The sequence below is a fragment of the Polypterus senegalus genome, chromosome 6, assembly GCF_016835505.1.
Source record: "Polypterus senegalus isolate Bchr_013 chromosome 6, ASM1683550v1, whole genome shotgun sequence".
Taxonomy (NCBI): Eukaryota; Metazoa; Chordata; class Cladistia; order Polypteriformes; family Polypteridae; genus Polypterus; species Polypterus senegalus.
The window spans coordinates 2757131-2779749 of NC_053159.1; the positions used below are offsets into that span (position 1 = coordinate 2757131).

Below are 22619 nucleotides of genomic sequence, written 5' to 3' on the forward strand. Positions count from 1 at the left end.
GTGACGTTGGGGTGTCAAAGGGATGAGACGATGAGACAATCCACGGCATGGTGCTCAGAGCTGCTTTGACGTAAGTGTGGCCTGCATGATGAAATCTGTCCATCTGCTTTATAAACGCATTACATTGGTTGAAGGATTAGGGGAGGTGGAACTTATCACTGCAACATGGGGTTCAAGTCAAGAATGTGTACTCGACATTTGAATTGCACAGGGCAGCTGGTCTCCCATGCGGACACTGATATACGTATTGAGTAAATCGGAGACAAGTCAAGTCAAGTCAAGTTGGGGAGCATGCATTGGTACAGTGCATTACCGTACCCACTACACGACGAAACAACTCGGGATCCTGGTTGGCAATCCTCCAGGCAAACATGCGGTCCAGTCCCACCCTCTGGAAATGACCCTCCATCCGTGTTACGTGGGAGACCCCCTGGCCTAGTCCGGCCACTCGGGTCCCCAACAATGAGGATTTTACGAGCCGGATCATCCTCGGGGATCACAATGCAGGTCATGTACCTCATTCGGGACTCCATGAGCAACACAAAGTCAAACCAGCGGGACCCAAGGATTTTCCGGAGAGACGCACATGAAAGAGTCCATTCTTCGTCTCAGGTCACTGGATAGTGTCCGTGTCTGGCAACCATATAGCAAGACAGGAAGCACCAAGACTCTAAGGACTTGGACCTTCATCCTTTTGTAGAGATATCGTGAGTGCCACACACCCCTGTCCAGCGACCTCATGACCCCCATGCTCTCCCAATCAATCACTGACTTCATAGGAAGAGTCACCAGAGACATGAATGTCACCACTGAGGTAAGTAAACCTCTCAACGAGGTTGACACTCTCTCTGCAGCAGAACACACTGCTGATGAACCCCAGAATGAACTGGGAAAAACACAGAGGGTCTTCCTCCACTCTGCATAGCACTCGCGGTACCAGTGTACAGGCCAGCCATGATATCCATGAACCTCGAGGGGAGCCGCGAACCCTCAGGATGTCCCACAAGGCAGCTCAAGAAACAATAGAAGATCTGTTGAAAATGGACAGAGAGCACCAGGAGAACATGCAGACTTGACACTGATGTAAACAATGGAGAGCAGGGGCCCTGGAGCCACACCGTCATGGCCTCCTAAATAAAGGCACGTTATTCATGTGCAGGACTGTTCATTTACTTCTCCTAAAGTGCTATGACTTCTTATCTATTTTCCATAACATGCTGTCTCCCACATCATTTATGATATACAGTATCTAATAGCATGGGAGTACAACATCTACGAGGGACGTTCCAAAAGCTTCTGCACTTTTATATTTTCGTTGGAGACGGTGAAGGTGGCAGGTGTAGTAATTGGGCAATAAAATGTTGGTACGATGCTGGGAAAATCGCATCGCAACCGAAGGGGACTATGTAGAAAGTGATGTCATTTGTTTTTGAAATTCTTAATAAATAAAACGGTGCAGAAACTTTTTTGAAGGTCCCTCGTAAATACAAGATAAAGGGGTTTTCTCTCTCTCTGGTGGGAGAATTGGCCTCCTCCACAAATCTTAATAGGTTACAGGAAACCAGATGGTTTATTTAGCCCAAGACAGGACATTGCATAAGTCCAGTGTGGTGGACCAAGGTTTGTCCTGTCAATGCTGGGTGGTAGACTTGAACCAACCAACCCCGGGTGGGACACCATTGTACCTGAGAACTGAGAGGATATGTTTTCACTCATCCCTCTACGCGAGGCCCACTTAATCTAGGTGGGGGGTGAAACTCTTCCAGTTACCTGGAATCAACCCCTGAAGGGAATGCCAGTCTAAAGTAGGTGCAAGGGGGGAGCCCACTTAATTTATGGTGGTCAGATCGTTTTTCAGAACATTAGAAGTTTGACAAATGAGAGGAGGCCATTTGGTCCATTAAGCTCATTTGTTCTGCTCCAACTGCAGTATGTGACCTAGCGGTTTATTCCCGATTCCCTCAAGTGAAGAGGTGACAGGGTGTTGCATAGCCAGGACTCGTCGAAGTGACAAGTCAACAAGGAGTATCCCATCTGGCATGAACAAATAGAAGGGTTGCTGTGGCACAAATGACAGTTATGGGAGTTAAGTTGTCGCGACACACAGTGCATCAAACCCTGCTGGTATGAGACAGCACAGCCACAAGCCAGTCAGAGTGCCCCTTCTAAACCCATGCCCACTGTCGAAAGCGCCTACAACAGTCATGGGACCACCAGATCTAGAGCTTGGATCAATGGAAGATGGTCGCCTTGGTCCAGCAAATTCCATTTTCTGTTGCACCATGTCAACCTGGGGAAGAGACGATACCAGGGTGCACTGTGGAAGAAGACAAGCCAGTGGAGGGAGTGTGACACTTTGGGCAATGTCACTGTTCATTTGAATGTTAATTTGACATGTTCCACATGCCCAAACATCGTTTCAGACCAGGTACACCCCTTTATGGCCACGGTACCCTGCAACGGAAGGAAGATAAGGTGCCTTGCCACGCTGTATGAATTGTTCTGGAATGGTTTGAGGAGCATGATGAAGAGTTCAAGTTGTCTTCTGGCCTACATATTCCCCATATCTTGGAATTTGTTGGAACAACAAGACTCATCTGTGATGGAGTTAGATGACCTGCTGGTGCTAGATCTACAGAACACCTTCAGAGGTCTTGTAGCGACCACTCAATGGTGGGTCAGCACACAGAGGAGCAACAGCATATTACGCTGGTGGTCAGAACAACTTGGAACAACTAATGCCCTGGGCTGTGTTTCCCAAAAGCTTTGCAATGCTAAGGACTTCGTTATCTCGTACTTAAGATTGTTCGTTAATTAGCGAGTGCTTTCTGTAACCCTTCATAAATAAAACTTTAATCTCATTTGTAAAATAATGAGTGAATCACCCCATTAGATGGGCAATAATAATAATAATAATAATGATGATGTTAATCATCTCAAACATGCTTAAATGTAATCAATGGTTGAGGGGCCATGCCCTATGCCAGCAGCAGTGGGTATCAGGAAGGACCCTGAAAGGGATGCCAGTCCTTCACACATGGAATCTCCTTTGATAAGGCAGATGAAATGAGAGCCTTTTACACAGGGGCGCATTTTTTGCACATTCCTGGGCATCAGCCTTGCACTCTTACAAGTACAAATAGTCCAAACCGGCTAGCGCCAGCGTGTCCATCCCAGATGAAGCCCCCCTTTGTTCTTCCATGTTGTTAAATCTATTAGTTTTGCAGACCGGGTTATCGAGAGATGGCAGTGCATTTTGCCCTGCTGATCTGCTGCCATTTGTATCGGTGACAACTTACCGTGCACTTGTGTGGCTTCTCCCCGGTGTGTCTCCGCATGTGCACCACGAGCATGTACTGCGCCTTGAAGGGCTTCTGCTCCCGCGAGCAATCGTCCCAGCGGCACACAAACTCCTTCTTCTCCCCGTGGATGTGGTCATTATTAATGTGCTGCAAAACAAAGCAGGGGGGTCAGTATGGAGACTCACATGCAGTCTGCATCTTCACAAAACAAAACTGCAGTTTTCTTCTTGATATGCTCAGGTCACGGCAGACAAACAATAAAAAGCAGCCAACAAAGAAGGGTGGCATTGGGGTCTGAGAAGCTTGATCTTGTATTGACTGGCACCCTTGTCAAAGTCAGTGATGGCCTTCCACCTCCAGGCCTCCATGCAGTTTTGTGCGCCAATGTTATTGGTGTCCCATACAAAGAGTTTAAAAACGGGTCCCTCAGGAATGAATGTTTATGATTCCTATAAGAAAGGTGCTCTATTAAAAGTGGATGTTCCCGAATGGCCATTCAAAGTCTTTTCTTTATTTTAGTATGTTGACCTCACGATACTTTCACAGCAAAATTCATCTCATGAACAACCTCATGAGGAAGTTCTGTAATCCCCTCATATATAAAAAAATACTTGGGGGCTTCGCTCGACAAACCCCCCCGGCCTGCGCTATGCCTCAGCCACTTTGTGTGGCAACATGAACTAGACAATCTACACGTCTCCGACTTAAAGTTTAAAGCCTTACAGTATCTACATACTTCTGTCGTATCACCTATGTCCACATATTTCATCTCTTTTTACTGTTCCGTTATTTCACCGAGTAATAATTTCTGTTTGTTTGCACTAATGAGATCTTTACTATTATTTTTTTGAGACTTTCGAATTTTAGTACTTTCATTATGTTTAATCTGCTCTGCATGTGTACTGCGCCAACGTTTTTGAATTCTTTATGATGTTCTACTTTGTCATCTACTCTTTGTCTTTTATTTCCGGCCCCAGGCCTGGTTAATTCTCTTGGCACAAAGTCTCGTCTCGCGGGATTTGAAAGTACCTTTCTGAAAAAGTCACATCTCATCCCAGGCTAAAAAGTTTTGTGTTGTCCCAGGATTTTTTTATATAATAGACAGATATAAATAATATAAATAATATATATAATTCATAATATATAGATATTGTCATACATCCCTGGGGATCATCCTCTGGGCTCTTCTAAGGTATGTATTACCACCCTGGGTGGAGAAAGGGCGCTACCGCTAACCTTACCTTCTCTGATCCTTCCACAGTATTGAGAAGACCCCCAGTGATAGCAAATGACTCCGCCCCTTTCCCGGTCCCCCAGCTATATAACCGGTGGTTCCTGGAAGGAGGCACAACACAAAACAAGAGCACACCGCCGGAGAGAGCTCCTTCACCCAGTGACCAAAGTAGGCTTGCTTAGCTGAAAATGGTTCCTGATTGGAGGAAACCCTGATTTTCATTTGTTTTGGTGCCACTGAGTGCAATTTTCACTTAAAAACTTCACTTAATTAAACGGGGTCAACTGGGTTGGCACCCCAACATTTCAACTTATGGACCTGCAATTCTTCCATTGTCGACAATCTATCTATCTATCTATTATATAGTGCCTTTCACATCTATCTATCTATCTATTATATAGTGCCTTTCATATCTATCTATCTATCTATCTATCTGTCTATCTATCTAGTAAGTGTTAGCACTCTGGGGTGAAAGGGGGCGCTATCACTAACTTTATCTTCTGTTTCCCTCACAGCTCCAAAAAGACTCCCAGTGAAGGCACCCAGCCTTGACCATGACACCCAGAGCAGGCCCCGTCTTTTCCGGTTGGGACACAAAAAAAGGGGGGATGGCCCCAAAAGGTGTTGCACCTCATTCATGATTGGTTGGTACCCCAATGATTCTTGCTGCTTCATTCTGGTTCCACACCAACAGTCATTATTTATATAAATATATCTATTATAATAAAAAAAACTTGGGTTGAGATGTGATCTTCTCGAGAAGACACTTTGACGTCCCATGAGACAAAGCAGTGAAAAAAAAAGTACAGGCTTTTAAATGATCGATGCACAGTGCGACAAGCAGAACACGCAGCTCGGCAGCAGTAAGACAGCAGCTGCTTCATCTGCCTTTCCTTAGCGTGCGTTCACCCTCCCCCCCTTCACAACACGAGTGGCAGAGACGCAAAGTGGCTGGTGCAAAGTGTGCCCTAGCAAGCAAAGCGAGCAGGGGGCTTTGCCTAGTATATATATATATGGTCCTCAGCTGGAAAAGGGAAGAATGGAGTGTGAGATCGACAGGCGGACTGGTGCGGCATGCACAGATGCGGGCTCTGCATTGGTCTGTCGTGGTGAAAAAGGAGCTGAGCCATAAGGCAAAGCTCTCAATTTACCAGTCGATCTACGTTCCTACCCTCACCTATAGTCATGAGCTTGTAACAATTTGTCTTGAGCACTCGCCCGAGAGTAATGCTACCACTATATCTGACCTAGCTAAAGGCAGATGATAAAAGGTTAGGCCAATATCACACCTTAATACTTTTCCCGTATCACCTTTATTCATATAAAACAACCCCCCAAATATCAGTACATTTATAGGTCACTGCCACCAATAAACCATATTTATACTTGCAGTCCATCAAAATAAACAACAAATAGAAAAACAATCCCCTACACATAGATCACCCCACCCGAATATAAGTAACCCTTGATTTGCAGCGCCACACACATATACATGTATCTACCCATAAACCGTTTTCACCCCTTCAATTCCTGTTCCAGAGGTAATAAATAGATCCGCAGGTAGTCCCCTGTCATACTCCCGCTACGGCCGGCGAGCTGATGAGGAGTCCTGATAATAGCGGACTACACAACCTATCTCCTCTTCGTCATAAAAGACATACAGTCATACTTGCGCCATGATAAATGTAATAGTAAGTCCGTTTTGTGGCTCACCCGAGTCCGTCGGTAATAGCGGAACGATCGTTTTCAGGTATTAAACAGAAGACCATCCACCTTCAGACAGGACCGAATAGGAGCTCCTAGGCTTTTCCCATGGCCAGAGCAAAAGCTGATCTGCCTTTTCTTTTATCCAATGTTCTTCCTTCTTTCTCTTTCTCCTTCTCCTCTCTCAAAGACGGCGCGCTTTATGCTAATGAATCCCCGAACCAACCGGAAGTTCCACCTCTGGGGTACCGCTGTCAATCTCTGTCAGAAGCAATTCCCCCCCAACAACCGATCGACAGCAGAACACATTATCTTTATGTGGCAGCGCTACATAGATCCCCACCCCCAGTCGGCGGCACGGCGGGTCCAAAGTAGGGCTTGATATTGGCCACATGTATTGTTTCCACTATGGCATCTACACCACTACCCCCTTTGTATGCGAAATTAACCGGTCCTAATCGTTTATTATTCTTACTGGACCCCCACTTGGCTAGTTTAGCAGCAAATCTGTTGACAGCACTGGAGAGTGGGTGTGTCCTAACCCAAACCAAGTCCCCGACAGCAAAGGGTACCGCCGTCGTGCATTATAATACTTAGCCTGTCTGGATGTAGCACTCACTAACCTCCGTTGTACTTGCTGCTTTAATTTTTCGAGGATCTGAATTGTATTGTATGTCTTTGAATCTGGGAGAGGTGCTGGGGTGATAAGGCGATCCAGGGACTTTTGAGTTGTCGTCCGATAGCCACCCGAGCAGGGGTTTCACCAGTGGCCTCATGCACCGCTGTGTTGATAGCAAATCGAGCTCCGGCAGCCACTTATCCCAATCTTGGTGTCGTTCACCCACATAGGAGGCTACCATAGTCTTCAAAGTCCTATTTACTCTTTCCGTTAAATTCGTCTGCGGGTGGTAAGCGTGGTAAGTTTCTGTTTGATACCCCACGCTGTATATAGTTCCTGAAGCATAGAGCTAGTAAATTGTGGGCCCCTGTCAGACACAATATACTTTGGGACCCCCAGCGGTGAAAATCTCATCTTTGAGCGTAGAACAGATCTTTGGAACCTTGGCGTCCCGGAGAGCAAAGAGTTCTACCCATTTTGAAAAATAGTCCACTACCACCATTAGCACTGTCTTTTGGGCTTTGGATGAAGGTAAAGGCCCCATTAAATCAACTCCCAGCATTTCACCGGGTTCAGATGTAATCGTGGATTGGAGAAATCCTACTGGCTTACCAGGGGGGTTCTTCAATTGTTGACAGATTTTACATGATTTCACATGGCTCCAAACGTCCCTTGAATGGTGGGCCACCATGCTACTTCCAGAATCTTCATCAAAGTCTTCATTCGCCCAAGATGCCCACCAAAAGGACTGTCGTGGTAATAATTAAGGAAGTTGGGTACATATTCTTCCGGGACCACTAACTGGCATTTGGATCCTCCGAGACTGGTCGGCACCACCGGAAAAGGACACCCTGGATGTCCTTGAAATGTATGCGATCCCGTCCCATCTCATTAGAATCTTTGCCAACCTTCTGGCACGCAGGACAGTTGGTTTGTGCTCGAGCTAGGTCCTGCATACTTAAAGGTAGATCTGTCCATTGAGTATGAGTAGTTACCATACATATATCCCCAGACATCCAATAACTCCGGGACAGCGCATCCGGGACAATGTTATTGCAGCCCTTCTGATAAAATACCTTGAAACTGAAAGCTTGGGCGCAAAACCCATCTGGTCAGTCGAGATGACGTCTTCGGTTGATTAAAAGCCCAAGTCAGTGCATTATGATCTGTGAAGACCTCGAATTCCACCCCTTCTAGGAAGTGGCGCCATTTTTCCACGGCCCAGACTACCGCCAAACATTCTTTTTCCGAGGTGGAGTAATTTAGCTCAGCCCCATGCAGAGCCCTTGATGCATAAGCAATTACTCTCTGATCCTCTTCGCTTGTTTGGGTCAGAACCGCTCCAAGCCCGATGTTGCTGGCATCTGTATGAACTTGAAATGTGAGTTGAACATCTGGTTGGGCCAGGATGGGTGGAGATTGGAGGGCCCCCTTTAATTGTTCCACTGCATCCTGACATTGCTCTGTCCATTCCCATGGAACACCCTTCTTCTGCAAGTGATGCAAAGGTGCAGCTATGTCGGCCAATCGAGGGATAAATTTGTGGTACCACCCAACAAGACCAAGAAACCTCTGTAGACTTTTAATATCAGTGGGGGTAGGATAGTTCTGAATTGCTACCACCTTTTCAGGGTCTACTTCAACCCCTTTTCCCGATACCACATGGCCCAAGAATTTAATCTGGTGTTGAAGGAAACAGCACTTCTCCACATTTAGTGTCAGATGTGCCTGCTGCAGCCTCTGGAAGACTACTTCTAGATGTTGCAGATGTGGTTGCAGTGCTGGGGAGAACACCACTATATCATCAATATATACATAGCAGATTTTCCCAATTAACCCCTTGAGGACTTGCTCCATCAGACGCTGGAAACTAGCCCCAGCATTCTTTAGCCCAATGGCATGGCTCTGAATTGGAATAATCCCTCGGGGGTAATTACGGCTGTCTTTGGTTTGCTATATTCCTCCATCTGCACCTGCCAATACCCACAGCGGAGGTCCAGGGTGCTAAAGATGTTTGCCCCATGCAGACTTTCCAAGATTTCTTGAACTAGGGGCATCGGATAAGCATCATGATGGGTTTTTGCATTTAACCCCTGTAGTCTACACAGAACGATATGTCCCATCCCGTTTTTGACAAGGACTACGGAGAGGCCCATGGTGAAGTAGACGGTTCTAGGACACCATCCTGCAACATCTTGTCCAAATGTGCTCTTATAATCTCCCTCTTCTGGGGGGATACTCTGTATGCCCGATGACGCCTGGGATCTCATCTTTAGTCCTTATAACATGAGTTATTATACGTGTCAAACCCAGTTTTTTTGTCCACACCTCTGACCATCGACATAACAGAGGCTGCACCTCCATGGGTTGTTCCAGAACGCTTGCCAGTGAGTTGGTTTTGGAGGTCATTACCTCAGCAGCATAAAAATTGAGACTAAACCATCCCAAATCTTCGCCTTGGATAAGAAAGGCCTCATTTCACCCCCATCTATAGAGTAGCTTCTCAAATGCAGATGGATAGACATCCGGATGGAGGTAGTAAAATCCAAACCAAGGAGCAATGGAATGGTCAAGTGCTTGTCCTCCAGAACATAGACTTCAGCCTGCCATTGGGTCAAATCCATGTGGAACGGTAACGAAACCCTACCCACGGCCACATGCTTGGTGCCATCAGCCAAAATAAATTTGACGGAGGTTGCTGTTTCGAGGTTTTCCCCTGGTAGTGCCATTCTTTTCCACAAGCTTTTCTTCATTAAAGTGAAGTGGCTCCCAGTATCCACGACTGCATCTATGTGTAATCCCCTCACCTGAGTCGAGACCACCAGAAGAGAAGTCTGAACCTGGACCACCGAGACCCCCACTTCAGTTAGGCTGCTTCGTTTTTTAGGTGCTTTGGCGGACTGAACTTCCTTTTTTGTAGTCTGCACTTTATTCCAGTATTCTTTGGAAGCAGCCCAGTCTCGTTCCACAAGAGAACCCACCTTCACCAGCTGTTCCACCGAGGTCACTACTCCCCTCAATCCTCCAGCCAAGCGTGGATTGCATGCGTTTAATATACGGCATACCAGCTCTTCCTCTGCCATGTCAGGTTGCCACTTCAAACACAGAGCCCGATAATCGTAAGCAAAATCTCTTATGGACTGTGTAGGGGCTTGCACCATAGACCGGAGACGCTCTTCAAGTTCCATCTTATATCCGGAAGGCAGGAAAGCATTAAGGAATTCCTGTTTAAAAGAAATCCAGTCAGTAATTTTGTGTCGGGCAGCTTGCCACCAGCTTCTACCTGGACCTTGTAAAGAGGTGTTTATCACCCCCATAAGCTCTTCATTGCCCAGCGGTGTAGCAGCCACAAAAGCTTCCCCACGCTCCAAAAAGTCAATTACATCCTCTGAAGTATAGTCCGTTTTAAACTTGGGAAATTCCAAGCGAAGCGCCGGCACATGAGGAAGCGTATGAGATTGATAAACGCGCGATGCTCCTCCCGGCGTTGACTGTGCAGCCGGCATTTTAATCGCGGAAATACTTTTCCGTATCTCTTTACGCAGTTCCTCCTTCCACTGGCGATCTCGCCGCTGTAAACACTGCACAATCTCTCTCTATAGCCGCTAGCTGGGCAGTGAAGTTGTCTTTAAGCTCTGCGATCGCTGTATCCACATAGACGCGGAGCCCTCTTCCCGAGATATTGTACTTTCCGCCACAGAGGTTATTCTTTCGTCCAGCGCATCAAGACGTTCGGAAACCGCCGCGAGTAACAGCGGGTTGCCATCGACGTCTTCCTCGTCCGGTGCGGGTGGATCTTCCAGATACATGGACTGTAACAGACTAGATAGATCATGGGTTCCTGCAGGAGTCCTGACGGTGACGTGGCGGCTTCGGGCTACCGGATCCCCCCACAGCGATACATTCGGACTGGCATCCTCCAACTCTAGCGGCATCGAAGACACACTCATAGTGACTCAGAGTAAATTTAGACAAAATACGGGGAATATAAAGACGTATATGTTCCTAATCCTCAGAGAGGGCACCAACTGTAACAATTTGTCTTGAGCACTCGCCCGAGTAATGCTACCACTATATCTGACCTAGCTAAAGGCAGATGATAAAAGGTTAGGCCAATATCACACCTTAATACTTTTCCCGTATCACCTTTATTCATATAAAACAACCCCCCAAATATCAGTACATTTATAGGTCACTGCCACCAATAAACCATATTTATACTTGCAGTCCATCAAAATAAACAACAAATAGAAAAACAATCCCCTACACATAGATCACCCCACCCGAATATAAGTAACCCTTGATTTGCAGCGCCACACACATATACATGTATCTACCCATAAACCGTTTTCACCCCTTCAATTCCTGTTCCAGAGGTAATAAATAGATCCGCAGGTAGTCCCCTGTCATACTCCCGCTACGGCCGGCGAGCTGATGAGGAGTCCTGATAATAGCGGACTACACAACCTATCTCCTCTTCGTCATAAAAGACATACAGTCATACTTGCGCCATGATAAATGTAATAGTAAGTCCGTTTTGTGGCTCACCCGAGTCCGTCGGTAATAGCGGAACGATCGTTTTCAGGTATTAAACAGAAGACCATCCACCTTCAGACAGGACCGAATAGGAGCTCCTAGGCTTTTCCCATGGCCAGAGCAAAAGCTGATCTGCCTTTTCTTTTATCCAATGTTCTTCCTTCTTTCTCTTTCTCCTTCTCCTCTCTCAAAGACGGCGCGCTTTATGCTAATGAATCCCCGAACCAACCGGAAGTTCCACCTCTGGGGTACCGCTGTCAATCTCTGTCAGAAGCAATTCCCCCCCAACAACCGATCGACAGCAGAACACATTATCTTTATGTGGCAGCGCTACAAGCTATGGGTAGTGACCGAAAGAACAAGATTGCGAATACAAGCGGCTGAAATGAGTTTCCTCCGTAGGGTATCTGGGCTTTCCCTTAAAGTTAGGGTGAGAAGCTCAGTCATCCGGGAGGGACTCAGAGTAGAGCCGCTGCTCCTCCACATCGAAAGGAGTCAGATGAGGTGGCTTGGGCATCTGATCAGGATGCCTCCTGGACGCCTCCGTGGTGAGGTGTTCCAGGTACGTCCAACCGGGAGGAGGCCCCGGGGAAAACCCAGGACACGCTGGAGGGACTATGTCTCCCGGCTGGCCTGGGAACACCTTGGGATTCTCCCGGAAGAGCTTGAAGAAGTGGCCGGGGAGAGGGAAGTCTGGGCCTCTCTGCTCAAGCTGCTGCCCACGCGACCCGACCTTGGATAAGTGGAAGAGGATGGATGGATGGATATATATATATATATATACACATATCAGCTCTGCCCGCATAGTAGTAAATCAGGACAGTGAGGAGGGTCCTACCCCGCTCCCTACTCCTGATGTCATGCTTTCCCCTCTTGTTGACCCGCAGCCTCTATGTCGGAGTCGCGAAAATAAATCACTGCCGCAAGCGAACTCTGATACGATGACGATGACAGAAGTCGCTAAATCAACCTGAATGTGCAAGCAAATTCTAGAAAAAAAAAAACGAGTTAAGTAGTTCTCTCGTGAAAAGTGATACAGGCAGACGTTGGATTTTATACATTTAGACATATATACATATACACACACACACATACAATAAGGATTCCAGTTTAATTGTCTTGTTCGAGGAGTTCATCGTTTTGTCGCATAATGAGTTGTGTTTAGCCAAGCTGAATTTCCAAAAGCCACAAATATACCCGAGTAATGGTGGGTATTGCGTCTGGTTAAGGATATTTTCAGTACATTATTGGGGGACGCCAGTTAAGAGAAACCACTATGTTCCATTAATCAATACAAGCTTTGCCCCATTATTTATTAAAGCGTTTAACTGGCAAGCTTTTCAATAATAATAAAACTAATAAAATATCTCACATGACTGTTTTATTTTTATATTGATAATAATTTTGAATGCATACCTGACTGGGGGTTGCCAGTTAGAATTAACCACTTTGTCTCATCTCCTCCTTTTCTATTCCCGTTTTATTCATCATATTATTATAGTCTTTACAAGTAATATAACTAATAAAACTGCCTCATGACTGCTTTAGTTTTACTCTTATTAATATTTTCAGTATCCGATTGCCCCATTAATGAGTGCAGGCTGTACTCAATTAGAGATTTAGTTTACTTCATTATTTTATAAATCCCGTAGTCTCAGTACCATCACTGACAACCCCAGAAACGGAGCTGCAGTGTGACTCTAATGGGAGCTGAGGGGCACACAGTGAGTCAGCGGTGGGATTTGAACTGAAAGGAATTCTCCATCCAGAAATGGCTGCTATTGTATGTTAGAGCTGACGATCGAGGACGACTTTTAATCTTTTTGACTCAACGAGCGTCAATGGCCAACCCCATTTTAACGGTGGCAGACGCACGCAGCACATCCTTCAGCCCCCATTGACATGCTGGGGTCTGAGCTCGGTTACAGGACTTTATTATTTTTATTTTTAAAAGTGTCATTTTTTAAAAGCCCCTCCCCTCAACCCCATCTGTCCATAAAAAAAAAAAAGAATGCAAAACACCAAGTGAGGCATTTATCACCCCCTGAATTTTTATTTTCTGTGTCGCCAAATTAGCCCTCCGGGCATGTCCCCCCCCACTTGATCTCAGGCCGGCCTTGCAGTGGGGTCAGGACTGTGAAGGCGAGCCGGTCGGCTGGGTATTCCGTTCTCACTTTGGGCGCACACTTGTAATGATCTCAGTGACCTTAAAAAGAAAAGCGATATTCTACCCTCGGCCTCAATCAATGGCTGGCATGTGTCCCTCCTTGATACTATGCTAGTTCTGGGAAACCTCAGCATGTTTAATGAACGAGAGTGTGTGTGTGTGTGTGTGTGTGAGAGTGTGTGAGTGCACACCCGGTGTGAAGAATACCAATGGATTGGAGGCTTGTGGACTTTGCAGAGGCTTCAGTTTTGCACATCACAAGGCTTGGCTTGCCATCCTGCACTTGACACGGCCGCTCGCTCTCAAGTCAACAAGCGGGGCCTCACAGGAGGGCGGCAGGCAGGAAACGACTAATTACAATCTCCATAGACGGATTTCATTCTCATGATGTAAAGCCGCCTTCCACCCAGGCGCTAGCCGGCTTAACTAGAGGCCAGCCTGAATGGTGCACTGACGGCCGGTTTGGTGCTCCTGATGTCCTCAAGAGTCATCGGTCCTACCTGGGGTCACATGCAATACAATACAATACAATTTATTTTTGTATAGCCCAAAATCACTGAGCTTTAACAGGCCCTGCCTCTTGACAGCCCCCCAGCTTTGACTATCTAAGAAGACAAAGAAAAAAAAATGGAAGAAACCTCGGGAAAGGCAGTTCAAAGAGAGACCCCTGTCCTGGTAGGTTGGGTGTACACAGAACAGAACAAATCCTTAAAACAGTATAAAATAAAAATATTACAAGTACGGAGCAGAATTTAACAGTAGATGATATCACATAATAGGATTTGGATTTGTTTAGAGTCCTGGAGACCTCAGTCATCAAGCTGACTTGTTGCTTGTTCTCCCTTGTCACACATTGGAGGGTCTGAGGGTCACCCTCCGAATCCTTCCCAGGTATGTGCTACCACTCCGAGCCGAGAGGGGGCACTGTTTCTAACTGCTTTGTCCTCTTTCTCCTCCACAGTGCACTGCCCCAGTGATGGCAACTGATTCTGCCCCTCCTTCTGGTCCCTGGGCCATAAAAGCGAGACCACCCAATGGAGGTGTCACTTCAGGTTCAAGCGACCTAAGGAGTGGAGCTCCACAGCCTGTTAACAGTCTCTTTCTACATCGTAACTGAACTAGCCCGGGGCGTTTTTGTTACCTTTTTCCAGTTAACGTGGGACAGCACCCCAAAAATTCGTTACAGCATCAGCTTGTCATTCATACCCTCCATCTTTAGTTTTAAATGAATTCTTTCTCATGGGGGGTTTGATTTGATTCGAACCTTGTTTCGCAAAATTTGACTTGTTTGTCTGGAATGTTATTTGATTTTAATAAATTCAATAAAATGTTAAAAAGAAAAAAAAATTATTCCAAAGCCCTAGATCGCAGATTAATGAGGAGTTCCCTACTGGCCCGTCTGTGTGTGTGCATAAGTAGGTCTTTCAATGGATTGGAGTCCCGTCCAGGATCAGTTACTGCCTTGCACCCGGTGCTGCTGGGACAGGCACCACCTCCCCAGTATGCTGAACATGATAAGAACGCTAATAATGGAATGCTGTTTTCTGGCTGTGTTCTTTCTATCTGGTAATCTGGAACAAACTATGAAGACGTGAAGTTGAAGCAGCAGAAACCATGACAGACTTGAAGAAGCATCTGGAGGGGACATTGGGACAGCTCAGCTCTTGGCTAAAGAGACTGGCTTGATGGACTGAATGGCCTTGGCCTCTTTTGTCGAATCTTTTAAGTTCTAGTGTGAACGCTAGGTGGCACTGTTTCCCCTTTAAACCCAACAGACAGACGTTCAGGACATAGGGTAAAAGCACTAAGTAGTATTTTTAATTGTTTTCTTCTCTAACAGGGCTCCCCACACACCACAGCCACAATAACAATGGCACAAAAGGCAACACCAACACAAATCTTCTCTTTCTCTCTTTCTCCTCCACACCTCCAAGCAAGCTTCGTTCACCTCAACCTGACTCTGCTGGGTCTTCAGGCATTCCTTTAAATCGTCCTCGACCCAGAAGTACTTCTGTTCTTCATCTCATGTGACTTGTTAGCACTTCCGGCTCAGAAGGAGAACTTAATTTCTTTAATTAGCCCAGTACTTTGGGGCTTTCATCCTCGTGACTTCATACTTCTGGATTATAAGGGAAGATATGACTCCCCAGGTTCTCTCAAAGCGTGCCCTGGCAGCACCCACGGTAGCCAGCAGGGTTGTGGTATAAAACTACATGACCCATAGTGCCCTGCGGGAATCCGTGGCACCGCTACACTGCAGGGAAGCTGCCACCTAACATCTTGGGGGAAACAGTGTCCCAAAGAGGTTGCCTTCCCCCATCCTTCCACTCTGTGGGTGTCCCGGGCCTGTGTTACAATAGTTTAATCTTGAGCAGGGATGACTGTGTGGGGACCTAATCAGGGTCTGGACAATTCTCAAAGGCGTCAATAAAATAAACAGTGAATCACGTACTTGAGGACATCAATGGAAATTAAGGGGAAGTGCATTTAGGACCAAAGCCAGGAAGCAGTGCTTCACACAATGAATTGTAGGAATCTGGAGCAAACATGGAGCTCAAGCAGAAACCTGGACGACCTTTAGGAAGGGTCTGGGGGAGACTATGGGACAGCTTAGCTCCCAGCTGCACAAACGGGCGACAATGGTCACCTCTCATTTGTCAACTTTCGTATGTTCTTATGTTCTCACGTGTCAACTAACTTGCTCCACTACAAGAAGGTGTAGATGCCACATGGGCTGGATGGGCATCCTGGCCAGGAGAGGGCGAATACCTGGAAGGAAGGACCGGAAAGGGAAAGTGGGAAGCAAGGAATGCTGGGAAATGTAGTCGAACAGGGCAGCCCTGCTGGGGTCACGTGGTGCCACAAGAGGGTGCTGTTGGGAGATAAGCTCCCAACTGTGATGGACTTACATGTGACCCGGAAGTGCTTTGATCGGGCGATCACCCTGGCACAGGAAGTACCCCCCTAGGGTCTGTAATAAAAGGGGCCACACTCCCTTATCCAGGCGACAGGAGCTTGAGAGGCAACACTTGAATGGAGGAGGAGAAGGAGGTCAGTGTGGTGGTGAGAATTGTGGAGAGGAAAACAGGTAGAAATGTATTGTGCTTTTGTTACTACTAGAAGAGCAAAGGTGAATAAGTCGACTCAGGACTGTGCTTGTGTGTTCGTGTCGGGGTTTGGGCTTGCTGATGCCCGGTTTCCTTCACAAAGGCTGTACTAGGACATGTCCAGAAGCAGCGTCTTCATTTGAGACAACTCCTCGTCAGCCATAATTGTGGCTTTATTAACCTGAGACCCCAGTAGGAAAGAGAAAAATCAGGCTGGCTGGCCACTCTGTTAGAAAGGTGCACAGGTATTTGGGGTCTGTGAACCACAGCCACGTCCCGACCCCTCATCCTGTGCTGCCATCTCTGTTGACTGAGCTCTGGGTTCAGACGCCACAGCCATTGCCGTATAGTCAATCAGGCTCACTACTCTGGACGTCCCTGAGCCTCAGCACAGACAAGTCAAGCACACTTTCCGCGTCACTCTGCCATTTTCCTGCTCTGTCTTTTGATTTCTTCTTTTCTTTATCACAGGGTGGTGAGCCTGAAGCACACTGGAACAAGTTGTCACTCGCTGCGTGATGAGCTGTAATTAAGTACAACAACACAGTGGAGCAGCAGCCAGCCGCACGCAGCCGAGGTCCTGTGCCAAATAGGAAACGTCTCTCAGGGGCCCAATGTGTCCAAAAATACGGACAGTGTGGACGATCAGGTCTTCAGCTCACAGGTACCTCACTTATTTTACACAAACTTAAGTTGACATTAGCAGGAAGTCCTCTCACACATGAAGCTCCATCTTTTAGAATAAATGTCCCCCTTAACTCTTTTCCACACACTCCTCTCCAGTTCAGGCTCTCTGCACATGTTAACGTGTTTGATGACACCCAAATGTCACATTTAACATTCCAGCAGTTTGAGCGTGAGCATCGCACAAAATCTTCTAAACTGAGCTGGGGGGCAGGGAATTGGCCTGCTGGGTCCAGCTGTTGACACCCAGAACTCCGCTGAACAGCCAATCGGATTGCACGTTTATGTCACCTGATGGTCATCAATATTTGAGTCAGATAACCGTCTCACAACCCGAATCTTAACCACAGTGCACTCAGGCACATCACGGAGCACCACTGACAACCCCAGAAATGCAACAGAGCTCTGGAGGTCTTCAGTGTGACTCTAGTGGGAGTGGCCAGCTGAGGAGCTCACAGTGAGTCAGCAGTGGGATTTGAACTGAAAGGAATACTCCATCAAGAAATGACCATTATTGTATGTTAGTGGTGATGATCGAGGAAAACTTTTAACGAGCATCAATGGCCACCCAATTTTAACAAGAGCAAACAACAAGAACTCATTCATAAAAAAAAAAATAAATTACATTATGTGACACATGTAATGTTTCAAACGTGTATCGTGGATAAATTATTGTTAAATAAAGCATTTCTGAAAAATCCTCTTGCAAACAACAATGAAGTGTCCACAAACAAGAACAGGTGAACTGTCTGAGGAAAAAACTGACACATACACTCAAGTAAAAACCCCGTGACCAATCTCAAGGACCCCGAGACTCACATGGACGAGCTGGTCCTGCGTGTCATACTCCTTAGTGCAGCCCTCCCAGTGGCAGTTGGTTTCATAGATCACTTCAGGTTCTTGTTTGCAGTCATCTTTATCAAAGTCTTCTTTGAGGTCGAGGATTCCAGTCAGGTGATCCTGTGATCAACACAAAGGAAGTTAGTGCATCATGGGAAATCTGGACATCGTTTAATGTTTACAACTTCATTATAATACAAAACTCCTTAAGCTATATCAATTATCTCAAAAGCAAAAAAGGAAAAAAACGCCTTCATTTTTATAGCACCTTCCTTGTCTATCTCTGTATATTCATGTTATGTACAGTATGGACTGTATAATAATAATGTAATCCTGTCTATTGTCACACACGTGTGGATGGGAGGAAGCTAAAGGGCCTGAATGAGAGTAATTCCATGCCATGCCTGACCAAGGGTGGCAGAGTGCACTGACTCTTTCTCTCACTTATCTGAAAACCAGTTACAGGAAATCCCACCTGGCCTTTCATGACATCACTTCTGGTTCTGGCCCCAATTGATGACATCACTTCTTCTGCTCATCCTTAAAACCACCATCTTCATGACAAGCAAATCAGTTCTGCTCTGGAGTCTGATCTGTACACTTCAGTACACTTACTCAATTAATATGCAGCCAGGATATAATATATGGGTGGCTGCCCCAAACCTTTTTGTGGCTTTTTGTTGATTCTTGTGACATTATCGATCTATCCATCCATCTATCTATCATATAGTGCCTTTCATGTCTTTCTATCTCTCTATTATATAGTGCCTTTCATATCTATCTATCTATTATATAGTGCCTTTCATATCTATCTATCTATCTATTATATAGTGCCTTTCATGTCTATCTATCTAGCTATAATGAATGCAGGGAAAAGTTTGGGGTTCCAAGGGAAGGTGAGGGGGTTGGTTTGGTGGAGGGCACCAAGGGAAGGGGGTGAGTTTGGGGGATTCATCACAGAATGTTTCCATTGCTGGATTTGCTACGGACCATATGGTGCAAAAGTGCAAATGATGCGGCCAAAGCAGGTGTCACAAAAAGGGCGCTTCGACATTCCTCCATCTTACTGTACGTTTGTAAGCTCGCACATTAAATGAAAAGAATTACATACATACATACATACAATAATAAAAATAAGAATCAAGGTTAATGATATAAATTAATCTTGGGATTACAACAAAATTAGAATCTTGTATCTGCCACACAGCCCACCGAGGCTCTCGTTCTAGTGTTGATCATGTCGGTTGTCCTGTTCAGTCGTCCACTGAGAGTGACTGCAGTGCAGCGCTGCCAGACGTATGATAATTTTCGAAAAACAGAATTTTATTTTCTGGTTTATTATTGTTTACATTTTGAATTAGATATATATGGGGGCACCAAAATCTCTGAAGTGGTCCTAATCCAGCCCTGCGTTGCGTCACTCCCAGGTATGCTGTTATTTAACGCTGTTGATGGCTGACTTGATAAATCATAGCAGGCGTCTATTTATTGATTGTCTACTACGAGTTAACTGGTATTTGGCCTTCAACGTGTTGAAGAAAGTTCCATCATATTTCTGATTGCACTTTTGTTGGCAGTGTGGTCGATTTCCAGCTGTGGAAGACTGCCGGCTTCCGAGGCCGGTCCGCACCCCCAGGCCGACAGGAGGAGCTCTCCAGACAGCGGGATCGTGCTCCGAGGTCCAGCAGGGCCTTATGGACTCTGTGGTGTTTATACACAGCCCTGCTGGATACCTTGGGCGCCACCAGGAGTCGCTGTGGGGGGACTTATGGGCTCCGTTGTGCCTTATGACCGAGTGCGTCACGGTCATGTGACAGGAAGGTATGGCGTGCTCCCGGGTTGAAGTAATGGACTGATTGCCCTGACCCGGAAGGAGTAGGGAACTGTGGACTCCTGGGACAGGAACACCTCCGGGTCAGGGGCTATAAAAGGACGCTGCCTCAGTCCAGACACTGAGCTGTGCTGGGTGGGAGAGGAGCAAAGTGTCTGGGCGAGGAGGAGAGGTTATTGTGTGTTGATTAGAGTGTGTTTATTTGTGGTTTATGAAGAGTGTGGAAGGTGCTTGGTGCACTGAAGAAAATAATAAAAGGTCCTGTACTATTACCTGGTGTCAGGAGTCGTACCTGAGGGTTCAAGGGTGCACTACTGCCCCTACTGCCACACTGGCGTAGTCGGCAGGATTCTCTGGCCGTCTGTTGGCAGGGGACCTGCGCTAAAAATAAATTTTGTGTGGGCAGACAACCCTCGGTGGGTTCCACATCTTTTACGGAGGTGCAAACACCACCGCTACAGAGGAACCTACAACTGTGGCGTTGGTCCGATCCGGAGTAATGGGGAAAAGACCGGGAAAAGAAGGTCAGTCCCAGCTGGCTGCAGGGCCTGGCGGGCAACGAGGAGTCCTGGACCTACCTGACCGGGAGCGAGGAAGACAGAGCGCTGATACGGGCCAAACAAGCCCGGGCGCGAAAGACCGGGACACGGACAACTGCGGCGCATCATACTCCCTAGACGGTCGGGGTGCCGCATTCCATTGCGGAGGCGGCTGCAGGTAAACCGCCCGGCGTCCGTCTTTTTATCATGTTTTGCAGGCGCCCACGAGAAACTTGCAGCGGTGCCGCAACTGACTACCTCGTGCCGGCAAAATGGCGCGGCTCCCAGAAGGCAAGTCGCGGTGAAAGCGACTAGAGACAGCAGCGGTTGGGGACAACAGACTGGTCACCCGGGGTGTCGGGGCGGTGGAGAAACGGAGTCCGCCGGCGAGGCGGGTCGTCCCCTAACGGGTCCGAGCCTCCTCGAAGGGGATGGGAAGGCGGGCGGAGCACCGCCGAAAGGAAAAGCCGCCGACAAAGAGGGACGGGTTGTGGCTGACGAGTCTGCCGCGGTAAAGGAGAAGGCAGATCGCAGCCGGCTTGTAGTAGCCAGCCGTCCCTCTGAGGACTCCAACTCCCAGGAGCCTTTGCGCGACCCAGCGGAACACGTGCCTGGAGGCGGCGTGCTCATTGGTTCCGGCGGAAGGTAAGCTCAGCGAGGCGAAAATGCAGCCGGCCGTAGTAAATAACTGTTTGGACTTACGGGGTCTCGAGAAATACCTCGAGCCCCTGCACCGTTTCTTACAGGACTTACAACAGCTGAAGGAACGTGTGGAGGACTTGGGGCGGCGGCTGCAGCCCGTTAAAGCGTCTACAGGACTACGTGCAGCGGCTGGGCGGGAACCTCCGGAGATGATCGATGCGGGAGTACAGGTGAGTCCCTCCGTGTCGTAGAGTGTAAGGGGACACAGTGCGATCGGGCACCGCTGAGTATGAGTAGCGCGTGTCAAAGCACTGTGTGCCCGACAAGGACTGGGGCATGATGACCGAATGGTCGGCGACGGGACAAGCGGCCGGGGCATGTGCGTGGCGTGGCTTTCGAGCAGTACGGCTCCCGAGGACCCGACCGGTCTTAAGTGCGGGTTAACGCCGGTGATAGGAGTGCCGGGGGAAGCGCCGCTCGTGCCGGTGCAGCTGGTTGGTGCTGTACATCGGGCGGTCGGTACTAATGGCGCCGGAACCTAATAAGCGTGGGACCACGGGAATGCAGACAGCAAAGAGGCTCTCTCCTTTCCATAGAGAGCCTCAGGCTGAGCGCAAGCCCAAATCAAGCGGGAGATCCCCAAAAGGAAAGGTGGGTCTCCGACATAATGAAGAGAAGGCTTGAGGGCAGCCAAGCGGCGTAATGCCCTCCCTGGCAGGTGAAGGGGCGGAGTTGGCGCTGGCGGAGTTCCCGAGGTGTTTTGGTCCCGCAGAGGAAGCAACCAGGAGGGCTTCGTCGGTGCTATAATTGCCGGCAACCGGGCCACGAGAGGCGCTATTGTCCCCGGGGGGACAGGAAGTACACCGTCCCTCCAAGGTTCGCTCGAGGACAGGGACAACGCATTCAGGGCCCGGATGATGCGTCCTCCTGGAGGAGGACGTCCCTTCGGGCTGGACGCTCCGCCCAGAAGTCGTCACTAAGGGGGAACTGTGGAAGACTGCCGGCTTCGAGGCGGTCCGCACCCCCAGGCCGACAGGAGGAGCTCTCCAGACAGCGGGATCGTGCTCCGAGGTCCAGCAGGGCCTTATGGACTCTGTGGTGTTTATACACAGCCCTGCTGGATACCTTGGGCGCCACCAGGAGTCGCTGTGGGGGGACTTATGGGCTCCGTTGTGCCTTATGACCCGGGGGTACGTCACGGTCATGTGACAGGAAGGTATGGCGTGCTCCCGGATTGAAGTAATGGACTGATTGCCCTGACCCGGAAGGAGTAGGGAACTGTGGACTCCTGGGACAGGAACACCTCCGGGTCAGGGGCTATAAAAGGACGCTGCCTCAGTCCAGACACTGAGCTGTGCTGGGTGGGAGAGGAGCAAAGTGTCTGGGCGAGGAGGAGAGGTTATTGTGTGTTGAT

The 22619-nt window shown here is 47.9% G+C and overlaps 1 protein-coding gene across 2 annotated transcripts in view; it reads right to left on the reverse strand.

The window, feature by feature from the left end:
- Window positions 1-22619, reverse strand: part of gli2a (GLI family zinc finger 2a) — a 240026-nt gene that overhangs the window by 11280 nt on the left and 206127 nt on the right. For both annotated transcript variants that reach the window (XM_039755278.1, XM_039755279.1), the window contains 2 exons: window positions 18173-18313; window positions 3300-3449 (listed from right to left, as the gene is read on the reverse strand). In XM_039755278.1, the coding sequence (XP_039611212.1) occupies window positions 3300-3449; window positions 18173-18313 (291 nt within the window). The remainder of the gene's footprint in view (window positions 1-3299; window positions 3450-18172; window positions 18314-22619) is intronic.